Source organism: Schistocerca piceifrons, chromosome 1 (genome assembly GCF_021461385.2).
Source record: "Schistocerca piceifrons isolate TAMUIC-IGC-003096 chromosome 1, iqSchPice1.1, whole genome shotgun sequence".
In the NCBI taxonomy this organism is placed as follows: Eukaryota; Metazoa; Arthropoda; class Insecta; order Orthoptera; family Acrididae; genus Schistocerca; species Schistocerca piceifrons.
Genome location: NC_060138.1, coordinates 1,201,771,025 through 1,201,783,518, shown reverse-complemented (window position 1 = coordinate 1,201,783,518; position 12,494 = coordinate 1,201,771,025). Strand labels below are relative to the sequence as shown.

At 37.8% G+C, this 12,494-nt stretch overlaps 1 protein-coding gene across 4 annotated transcripts in view; it reads right to left on the bottom strand.

Annotated features, from left to right (window-relative positions):
* LOC124781688 (DNA topoisomerase 2-binding protein 1-A-like) overlaps positions 1-12,494 on the bottom strand; it is a 274,059-nt gene that overhangs the window by 205,452 nt on the left and 56,113 nt on the right. For all 4 annotated transcript variants that reach the window (XM_047253880.1, XM_047253881.1, XM_047253882.1 and 1 more), the window contains 3 exons: positions 12,102-12,303; positions 6,082-6,300; positions 294-416 (listed from right to left, as the gene is read on the bottom strand). In XM_047253880.1, the coding sequence (XP_047109836.1) occupies positions 294-416; positions 6,082-6,300; positions 12,102-12,303 (544 nt within the window). The remainder of the gene's footprint in view (positions 1-293; positions 417-6,081; positions 6,301-12,101; positions 12,304-12,494) is intronic.

The window sequence follows — 12,494 nt, the reverse complement described above, 5'->3', positions numbered from 1 at the left end:
TTAGGCCCTTATGGTTCTCGGCACCTCGATATTTTATTTTTCTGAAAATTCACATAAAAAATTCTGATATATGATTACACTAATATTGACAAGACGGAGAATTATGATCATTTACCACAAAACTAATTACAGTTAACACAATACATAACGTGCTGCTGATCTTCAAACACACACACACACACACACACACACACACACACACACACACACACACACACAAAAAAAAACTGTAAATCTCATTATTCAGTAGACTGAAAGAACTTTAAACTTATTTCACCAGTGACTGAACTTACTTAAGCTGCCAATTGAGCTTCTTCGACTTGAAATCACAGAGAATGTGGATGTATTCATTGCAGTCTCATCCACAGTACCTGTACCAAAGCCCACAGCACTTATCATTGAGAAATTTGGTAATCCTGAAACATACGAGAAGCAACTGACAGAAAACTATGTGAAGCTCAATACATGCTCATGAGGTTAACTGTTGCTGTTGCTGAACTACACATTTTTATTGTATACTCTAATTTGAAAACTGACAGCACATATATTTTGTGCACAATATTAACAATATTTAACTAACCAATCAAGTGCACATATAATTTAAGCCCATAAAAGAAAGTTTTAAAACACTCTTTCACATTTAGCTTTTTTAAATATTATACAATTGTTATTATGCAAAAAGAAGTGAAATTGAATAAATGATGTATACCATGTTACTAAAAGTCATTCCTAATATGGACAAGGAAAGATGCTATGTTCATTCAAAACAACAGGAATATTTGTGTTTTGAAAAGAATTGCATTTATTCATTTACATCAATGTTATCATTTCAAAAATAGCCCCATTAGAAGTTATACACTTACGACAGTGCTTTTTCCAATCTCTGGAACACTTGTTTTCTTTATTTTTGAGAACTGAAAAATGTCATATCAGGCTATTTCTGGAAAGTATTGAGGTGGGGGCATCATTACAGTTCTGTTTTTGGCCAACAATTCGTGAACAAACAACGAAGTGTGAGTAGGTGCAGTATTGTGGTGTAAAAGCGATGAATTGTTTTGCCACTTATCTGTTCATCTTTCCCAACTTGCTTCATGCAAATGATGTTTAAGTAGTACTCCTTACTGACTGTTCAATGTTGTGTCGAGACCTCATGGTGCACTTTGCCATTACAATTGAATAACACATTTAGCATATGCTTCTCATTTAACTACACTTGCCAAGTTTTTTCTGGTCCTGGCAACCCAGAATGCTTTCACTGGGATGACTGAACCTTAGTTCCAAAGTCGTATCCAGAACTCCATGTTTCACCACCTGTTATGACACATTCCACTTGTTCTCAATCATTACTGACAATCTAGTGACTCCTGAGCAACTTACATTAGTCACTGTTTTAAGCTGAAGTTCAATAATTTTGCTGTCACACTAGGGTCGTGCCCAAAACTTCCTAAAAAATTTCACAGCATGAACCAATTGATATTCCAACATCATCAGTGACTTTTCTGATTATGATATGGTGACTGCTGATAATCATTTCTTTCACTTTTTCAACAATTTTATCAGTCAACAATATGCTGAGCCATCTGGGACACTCATCAGCAGCCTCTCCATGGTCTTCTTTGAAACGCTTATACAACTCATAAAAAGCCTTGTTTTACTCCTAGTGGACTCACCAAAAGATACATTTAACATTTCTAAAACTTTCCTGCACAAATAATCACTGCAAAATTAAACTTTTTGACAGCTTACAACAGACTAAATTTCCAATACAGTTAACAATTTACAGATACTTTTCATGCATATTTACCAATAACACAGAAAAAATGTGAGACTCTGAACAGGCAAAATTAGGGAATTCCCATTACTTTCTGAACACACCTCGTATAAGGTCTATGAAATTACTGCTAACTTTGAGCAAGTTTAACTTTACTTCAATTTCTGTGCCTATATGAACTCTATAAAAACACGAATTTCAAACAATCAAAGCTAGAGATTCATTCAAATTATTTTTTGTGCCTCTAGCTCTATTCAAGTGCTCCAGATATAGCAGCTGGTAAACTGATGCTCCTCTTATGTCATAAATATAGTACATACATTTTTTCAGTTTCATTTTGGAATGACAAATCATTCAACAGCATACACAGTTGAAAATTATCACACCAATTCATACGAGGGTGGTTTGAAAAGTTCTCGGAATCATCAAGAGAGGTCAACACTAGCACAATGAGTTGTTCATGTGATATTCATTGGACTGTTGCCTGTAAACACGTGCCATGTCAGTGCTCTTTGAAGAGAGCCGTGGCAGTGACGGGGCTCTCTTGTTGTTGTTCTTGTTGTTGTCGTCGTCGTCACATAGTGATTTGCGAAGATGGAAATAAAATTGAGATTCAAGCAGTGATTAAGTGCTTCACAAAGAAAGGTATGAAAGCAAAGGACATTTATGCCAATTTCCAGAATACACTGGGGGACTCTGCTCCTTCATATTCAACTATTGCCAAGTGGATAAATGAATTTAAATTTGGTCAGAAGAGCTTAGATGATGATCTGTGTAGTGGTCAGCCAACATGTGTCACTACTCTAGAAATCACTGCAAAAGTGCACGAAATGGTCATGGAGAATCACCGATTGAAAGAGCGTGAAATTGCTCACGCTTTCCGGATGTCATTTGAATGGGTATATCACATTTTAACTGAAGAATTAGAAATGAAAAAAATTATCTGCAATTTGGGTGCCGTGACTAGATGCTGGATCAAAAACACTTGAGAATGGACATATCTGAACAATATTTGGCCTGTTTTAGGAGAAATGAACAAGATTTTTTGCACTGGTTTGTGACCACAGATGGGACTTGCGTGCACTACTAGACCCCAGAGAGAAAACAACAGTCAAAGCAGTGGAAACATGCTGACTCTCCACCACCAAAGAAAGCAAACACAATTCCTTCTATGGGAAAGGTCATGGCATCAGCGTTCTTGGATGCAAAGGGGATTCTGTTTGTAGATTATCTCCTCACTGGGCAAACAATTATTGGAGAATACTATGCTAATCTCCCGGACAAATTGCAACAAAAAACATGCGATAAAAGGCCAGCTTTAGACAGGAAGAAAGTCATCTTCCATCAATACAATGCACGCCTGCACCCATGTGCCACTGCCATGGCAAAACTACAAGAACCGATGAAAAAATCGAGGAAATGTATGATGAGATAAAAAATTATTCAGATATTGAAGGGAGACGAAAATTTAATAGTCATGGGTGACTGGAATTCGAGAGTAGGAAAAGGGAGAGAAGGAAACGTAGTAGGTGAATATGGATTGGGGATAAGAAATGAAAGAGGAAGCCGCCTGGTAGAATTTTGCTCAGAGCGTAACTTAATCATAGCTAACACTTGGTTCAAGAATCATAGAAGAAGGTTGTATACCTGGAAGAATCTTGGAGATACTAGAAGATATCAGATAGATTATATAACGGTAAGACAGAGATTTAGGAACCAGGTTTTAAATTGTAAGACATTTCCAGGGGCAGATGTGGACTCTTGACCACAATCTATTGGTTATGAACTGTAGATTAAAACTGAAGAAACTGCAAAAAGGTGGGAATGTAAGGAGATGGAACATGGATAAACTGACTAAACCAGAGGTTGTACAGAGTTTCATGGAGAGCTAAGGGAACAATTGACAGGAATCAGGGAAAGAAATACAGTAGAAGAAGAATGGGTAACTTTGAGGGATGAAGTAGTGAAGGCAGCAGAGGATCAAGTAGGTAAAAAGGATGAGGGCTAGTAGAAATCCTTGGTTAACATAAGAAATATTGAATTTAATTGATGAAAGGAGAAAATATAAAAATGCAGTAAATGAAGCAAGCAAAAAGGAATACAAACGTCTCAAAAATGAGATCGACAGGAAGTGAAAATGGCTAAGCAGGGATGGCTAGAGGACAAACGTAAGGATGTAGAGATTTATCTCACTAGAGGGTAAGATAGATACTGCCTACAGGAAAATTAAACAGTCCTTTGGAGAAAAGAAAGCCACTTGTACGAATATCAAGACCTCAGATGGAAACACAGTTCTAAGCAAAGAAGGGAAAGCAGAAAGGTGGAAGGAGTATACAGAGGGTTTATACAAGGGCGAAATACTTGAGGACAATATTATGGAAATGGAAGAGGATGTAGATGAAGATGAAATGGGAGATACGATACTGCGTGAAGAGTTTGACAGAGCACTGGAAGACCAAAATCTAAACAAGGCCCCGGGAGTAGACAACATTCCATTAGATCTACTGACGGCCTTGGGAGAGCCAGTCCTGACAAAACTCTACCATCTGGTGAGTAAGATGTATGAGATAGGCGAAATACCCTCAGACTTAAAGAAGAATATAATACATCCAATCCCAAAGAAAGCAGGTGTTGACAGTTGTGAAAATTACCGAACTATCAGTAATAAGTCACAGCTGCAAAATACTAATGCAAATTCTTTACAGATGAATGGAAAAATTGGTAGAACCCGCGACTTTGGGGTACATCAGTTTGGATTCCGTAGAAATGTTGGAACACGTGAGGCAATACTGACCTTACGATTTATCTTCAAAGGAAGATTAAGGAAAGGCAAACCTACGTTTCTAGCGTTTGTAGACTTAGAGAAAGCTTTTGACAATGTTGACTGGAATACTCTCTTTCAAATTCTGAAGGTGGCAGGGGTAAAATACAGGGAACAAAAGGCTATTTACAATTTGTACAGAAACCAGATGGCAGTTCTAAGAGTCGAGGGCCATGAAAGGGAAGCAGTGGTTGGGAAGGGAGTGAGACAGGGTTGTAGCCTCTCCCCAATGTTGTTCAGTCTGTATATTGAGTGGGCGGTGAAGGGAACAAAGGGAAAGTTCGGAATAGGTATTAAAATCCATGGAAAAGAAATAAAAACTTTGAAGTTCGCCGATGACATTGTAATTCTGTCAGAGACAGCAAAGGACTTGGAAGAGCAGTTGAATGGAATGGACAGTGTCTTGAAAGGAGGATATAAGATGAACATCAACAAAAGCAAAATGAGGATAATGGAATCTAGTTGAAGTAAGTCAGGTGATGCTGAGGGTATTAGATTAGGAAATGAGACACTTAAAGTAGTAAATGAGTTTGGCTATTTGGGGAGCAAAATAAGTGATGATGGTCGAAGTAGAGAGGATATAAAATGTAAACTGGCAATGGCAAGGAAAACATTTCTGAAGAAGAGAAATTTTTTAACATCGAGTATAGATTTAAGTGTCAGGAAGTATTTTCTGAGAGTATTTGTATGGAGTGTAGCCATGTATGGAAGTGAAACATGGACGATAAATAGTTTGGACAAGAAGATAATAGAAGCTTTTGAAATGTGGTGCTACAGAATAATGCTGAAAATTAGATGGGTAGATCACATAACTAATGAGGAGGTATTGAATAGAATTGGGGAGAAGAGAAATTTGTGGCACAACTTGACAAGAAGAAGGGACCAGTTGGTAGGCCATGTTCTGAGGCATCAAGGGATCACAAATTTAGCATTAGAGGGCAGTATGGAGCGTAAAAATCGTAGAGGGAGACCAAGAGATGAATACACTAAACAGATTCAGAAGGATTAAGTTGCAGTAGGTACTGGGAGATGAAGCAGCTTGCACAGGCTAGAGTAGTGTGGAGAGCTGCATCTAACCAGTCTCAGGACTGAAGACCACAACAACAACAACAACAACAACAACAACAACAAGGTATGAATAGTCGCTGCATCCACCTTATTCACCTGATATGGCTCCATCAGACTTTCATCTCCTCCCAAAACTGAAAATTTTTCTTGGTGGGCGAACATTCACTTTAAACAAAGATTTGATAGCTGGAATTAGCAAATATTTTGCAGGCCTGGAGGAAACTCATTTTCGAGATGGGATGAGGGCACTGGAACATCACTGAACCAAGTGTATTAACCTACAAGGAGACTACATTGAAAAATAGGAAAGTTTCAGTGATGTAAGTACTTTTTTTCTATTCTGTTCTGAGAACTTTTCAAACCACCCTCGTATTCACATATTCTAGACACAGATGGAATCACATTACAGTAAAACACTCACTAGGGTCATCATGCACTGGTGTAGACGACTTCTGCTTCTGTTTCACACTGTAAGGTTCAACTGGAAGTGCGTAACCATTCTTTACGCTATCTTGAACCCATGCAGGTAGCACACAAGGGAGCTGCCACTGTGATGCGTACTTGAATTTTTCTCCATAAGGTTCTTGGATAACCAACATATGAGTTTGGTCACCTATAAGTTTGCCTGAATACTCACCACCTATGAAAATAAAACAAAACACACGAATTTTACGTATTTCCAGAGTTCCAACAATGACGTGTGCTCTAATAAGAACAAATGCCCGCAATTATATATGTAACTTGAATGTAAAGCAGTGTTATCTGATGATGTGTGATTATGTCAGACAATTTTCTGTATAATCATCTTCAATGTTTGATGCATTTTCCAAGAGACTGAAATACTAAATTCACACAAAAATTAATATGAAATTTTCAGCTTCAGGTCATAAATGGTATCACAACCTGTTTTGAGTTATTAGCAAGTTCTCGTCTTCATGTTATATAGCAACTCAAAGTGTAACTGAATTGGTCAGGGGAAGACCTACCGATGCATTGTTGTGTGACCTGAAGTTGAAAAACTTAACTCTTTCTGGTGAGCAGACATCATTGCACGTTAATCACCTAAAAGCGTAACCTCAACACACCACACAACGAAATGCCCATGGCCCCCCACTTCCTGTCATCTGCTAAACAGCACAAGAGATTGCCACAGAACCTGGGAAGCAGTGCACTGCAGTGTGATGTATATCCTGTAGTTCGAAGAAACTGGCAATAAGCAAGTAAACATGCATGTTAGCACTGTTCATAAACATCATTAGTGTTATTCCTGTACCTTTCAACATAGCTCTGGAACACCTGGAGAAATTTCAGCCATACCTAGTATGCCTATAGTGTACTGGAAAATAAAGCTGTCCTCTACAGGAAGCTTGGTTTGAGCTTAAAGGTGCTTTAATAGGCATAGTCCCATTAGGGCAGTATGCCATCACCTCCCTCAAACCTTAGAACTGACTTACAGTTACGTGGAGATCACAGTTTAACATGGACAAGATTCCCTCTCTCCCATTCCCTCACACTCACCAAAAACTACTGGGAGTGGATGTGGGTGAGATGCACAGGAGGTGACATGTTAGTGTTATGCTGTATACAGATTTTATTTCTTTTCCTGTTCAGTATAAGGTTTGGATAATCAGTAACCTTGCACTGCAGGACAGTCAACTAGTAGCCTCAGTATATTTGTAGATACGAATTAATATCATTAACCACACAGTAAAATACTCTCTCTCTCTTGTGCAGTATCACGTGCCAAAACTTTTTTCAGTATCTTGAATTGTTCATCTTGTGAAAGGAACATTATTTTGTACTAAAGTGGAATTTGAGGGCAGTCAGTGATACTTCAACTTTAAGACCTCAAACATTCGTGAAGTAGTTCCTGACAGGGAATAGATGTAGATGTATTAAAAATTGACATGTGAAAATTAGATTTTCTTTCATTCAGTGATGTATCAGTATTGTATACTGACTAGACGTAATGCCCTAAAGCCATCAGCATACGGGATGGGGCAGCTAACGTTGATGTGCACGTAGACCTGGCACGTGCTGGGTGACATGACTTTGCACTCTCAGCACTCTCCAGTGGCAGCTGTCAGATTTATCTGGCTCACACACCAATACAGTTTGTTCACAAAAATGGATGCACAGATAATTTGTTCATTAGCTCTCTTAAAAAGAACATTTCCTTTCCTGACCATATGATAGTCATGTTGCTCTGTCTGTGGTATACATAAATAAAACTTTATATATCTAAAAACAAAGATGATGAGACTTACCAAACAAAAGCGTTGGCAGGTCGATAGACATACAAACATGTCCATCGACCTGCCAGCGCTTTTGTTTGGTAAGTCTCATCATCTTCGTTTTTAGATATATTTTTCCCGTGTGGAATGTTTCCCTCTATTATATAAATAAAACTTTATATTTGTGAATGTGTAATAAGACAAAAATGAAAGATACATGTCCACTCAGTAAAGGCATCAACTTATAAAAGTTCACCAAATCAAACAAACATATTTCTGAAAGAGAATGCACTTATATTTACAGAACATCATACCTTACATAAATTACATCCATTATTTTTATATGAAACTCCCACAACCTTTTAGAAAACACGAAGGTGAAAAAAGTATTAATACAATGGCACAAGAACCCTCATCTTATTTGTTCTCAGTTCCTTATTACGACGTCACAACCTACTACGCCATTTGACAACTTGCGTGGTATCATACTTCTTGTTACTATAATCGCCTAAATGTTGCTCACAATTATATAACAAATCCCAATAAGAATGACCAATTTTCATGAATTTTAATTGAGTCCTTGCTTTAAAAACAGCTTACTATCATTACATATCAGTTATGACATGAAAATTCTTTAACCACCAATATGACGTTTCCCAAAGGAAAGGAAGTAATCCTGTTATGGCACCCAGAAGAGCATCAAGTTGTTATGTCTCATTCAAATTCAAGCATGCTGCATGGAATGTAACAATGAAAAGTGACTTTCTGCTTCTGATTGTACAAACATAAATCAACTGAATGACTATACCTCAATGTTTTAAGCAGTTTATGAAGTGTGAAGACTTCATTAAATCATGTAAGATATCCCTTTTCTTTTTTAATCAATACTATCATTTAATGACAAAAACTATCAGTCAGGCATCTTCAGGCAATAAACTTTGTAAGAAATTTCACAACAATATACAAACATTTGACTGATGACCAAATATATCGTGTTTGAAGTTCTAGTTTATTTTTACACTATTCATTTCAAATGTAGTGCCTTCTTTAATTTAACAGTAAATATTAAAGTACAAATACGAATTATTGAAAATAAGCAGCACTTAATGTACAGTGAGACAGAATGGCTAGCCTGTAAATATTTTCAAGGATGCAAAATTCCACATGCTACTGATACATGCACTTAAAAGAAGGAAGAAACTAGCTTTCTGAACCAACTGTTTCCTCTTTGGAGATGGGTATATATATATTAAGGGGAGATACCAGAGAGAATACAAGATCAAAACTACTTCATGTGAATCAGCAACTGTCAGACAATAGGACAAAGTAACAAGAAAATATGGATTAAAATGAGGAGGAGGAAGAATGACAACTGAAATTAAGAACTAGGAGAAAAGTGGAAAAAGATGAGAACAACCAAAAAGAGAGTGATGGGAGTGTAGCTCAAAGGCATTCACAGGAAAAAGTTAGTTTGTTGAAAATTTCAAAAAGTATGCCACAGCATGAGAATAAAGTCATTGTTTATTCTGGCTGTCATAATCTGAACTTTAATATTTTTACAAACATCAACTGATTCAATTCATTATAAATTATCCCAGCATGGACTCATTTTCAGTGAACATGACAAAGATTTTGGCCAAACTGAAAATTAAATGAGAGCCACATGTACGTGCCTGATTGCTAGCTGCAAGTTGCTAACAAGGGAACCTCCACATCGCAACCCCCTCAGATTTAGTTATAAGTTGAGACAGTGGATAGGCCTTGAAAAACTGAACACAGATCAATCGAGAAAACAGTAAGAAGTTGTGTGGAACTATGAAAAAAATAAGCAAAATATACAAACTGAGTAGTCCATGCGGAAGATATTCAACATCAAGGATAGTCTGAGCTCAGGATCGCCGTGGTCCCGTGGTAAGCATGAGCAGCTGCAAAGCAGGAGGTCCTTGGTTCAAGTCCTCCCTCGCGTGAAAAGTTTAATTTTTTATTTTCAGACAATTATTATCTGTCCGTCCATCCGATGCGAAGTAACTGCGCCGTAGTATGGGGACGCTACACCTAAACAAACATATGTTTTGACGGAGCACAGGGAAAACTGTGCGACTGTGAAACTGTTGCATTCATTTGTTGCAGTTTATGTGACAAACACTTATGTTTTCATCACTTTTTTGGGAGTGATCATCACATCCACAAGGAAACCTAAGTCGAGCAAGGTAGAAGAATCTTTTTACCCATTCGCCAAGTGTACAAGTTAGGTGGGTCGACAACATATTCCTGTCACGTGACGCACATGCCGTCACCAGTGTCGTATAGAATATATCAGATGTGTTTTCCTGTGGAGGAATTGGTTGACCTATGACCTTGCGATCAAATGTTTTCGGTTCCCATTGGAGAGGCACGTCCTTTCGTCTACTAATCGCACGGTTTTGCGGTGCGGTCGCAAAACACAGACACTAAACTTAGTACAGTGAACAGAGACGTCAATGGATGAACGGAGAGATCATAACTTTGCGAAAATAAAAAAAAGCAAACTTTTCACTCGAGGGAAGACTTGAACCAACGACCTCTCATTCCAGAGCTGCTCACGCTAATCACGGGACCACGGCACTCCTGACCTTACATGATCCTTGATGTTGCCTATCTTGCACATGGACTACTCAGTTTGTATATTTTGCTTATTTTTTTCATAGTTCCACACAACTTCTTCCCGTTTTCTCGATTGATCTCTGTTCAGTTTTTCAAGGCCTATTCACTGTGCCAACTTATAACTAAATCTGAGGGGGGTGCGATGGGGAGGTTCCCTTGTAAGAGCAACAACAGAAGACTAAGTGTCACGATGAGCGAGGCTGTTTTTGAAGATACAGCCAACGTGAATGCTGTAACAACAGTTACTGTTCGATCAGCAGATCACAGCAGAGAAATTCTTTGACACAACAGCCAACTTGGATCTTTATCACTTTTCCTCTAAAAGATCTTCAATAGAGAGAAACACAGAGGTACTATAAATGATTCATTTGTATTCAAAGATCATGTAAAAACATGGCTGATGCACGAATAGAACCATGAATTTGCAAGTTTGCATTTTGCTCTCTACAGATGTCATTCTGGTGACACGACATGTCAAACTGACAAGTTCATTCTTTATCTTAAGTGGTGACATCGTGCAAATGGTCATAGCAGCAGCAGCACTGAAGCATTCTCTGAGCTATTCCACTGTTCTCGGTACCGGGGAGGGTATGTAAAGACAATCAATGTTTCCCCAATGAAAAAAGTCACAGGGCACAAAGTCAGGCAACCTGGGAGGCCAAGGGAACAGAACCACATCATCATCACAATGCCCAATCCAGAGCAATGTGGAAGTCCTTCGTTTAGGTGTTATTTCGATTATAATTGATGCACGAGCTGCAGATAGTACAGTTTGAAATGCAATCACTGTGGCAAAATCTTCCAGACAGTCAGATGCAGTATTCAAAGTGCATGGAACAATGATTTCTTTGGACTGGGTACGAAACTTACTTTCACCTTCTCTGCAGTTGCATCTGGTCCATTGGTACTTTTCTGTTTACAGTGTTAATACCAAGACACAGTTCTCTATTTATGTGGTGGTCATTCTGCACAGCTCCTTTTGAATGTATGCTGCACTGTTGTAACAGATAAACATCTCGCATATTCCAACAAACAATAACTCTTTTCTTACTTTGTCACCATTTTGTCAAGGCACTGCACCCATAATACCAACTAGTGGACACAACGCAAACTCTGCGAGTTTTACAGTTCAATTCAAGTATCAATCATATTTATACATTTAATATTTTGAAAAATACAGAACTCTGAAAACGAATGAATCATTTATAGTCACTCAGCATAAATGACATTATACCATTTAACAGCTCGGAAAATGCTGTATTCTCCCTTCTTTTGTTTCCACGAGAGAAATTTATAGATATAATATAATAATACAGTTTCTAAGGTTTAACAGTTACTAAATTTGAAACCATTTTCTAATATACCTTTAAACTTAAGTCATTTATGTCAGAAGTATGAAAATTTCACTGGTATCACTTTGCTTCTGAGGCCCTTATAGGAATACTATAGCAGTATCACACTTCATTCACATAGGAAGACTTTTCACACGGAGGACACATTAACGATGAGATGGTAGAACAAAGATAAAACATTAATAAATTGCAATACCTTGAAATATACATACCATTACTGTTTATAAGCTCTTTAATCGTGTCTCTTTCTTTGTGGGGTAGCCCAGATGATGTCACACACAAGTTGTGAAAAATGGGGCACTTATAATTCATAAATTCGTCATCTGTTGCATGGACATTTCTGAGCTTGCTAGCTTCCCACACTTCCAGCACCCACTTCTCTGTCATGACAGGTATGCCCTGCTCAGTTGCTTTCTGAAACAATTGACAGGCATTTAGTACCGAGTGAAAATTATCAAAATGTTAACAGAAGTGTCCTCTACAAAATCTTAAGTATTTCTAAACACCAACTCCTGTCACAATAACCAAAATCACAATCACATGTTGAATGTTTATATGCATAAAAATACAATAACAACTTGTACTGGCTGACTGAACGCTACATC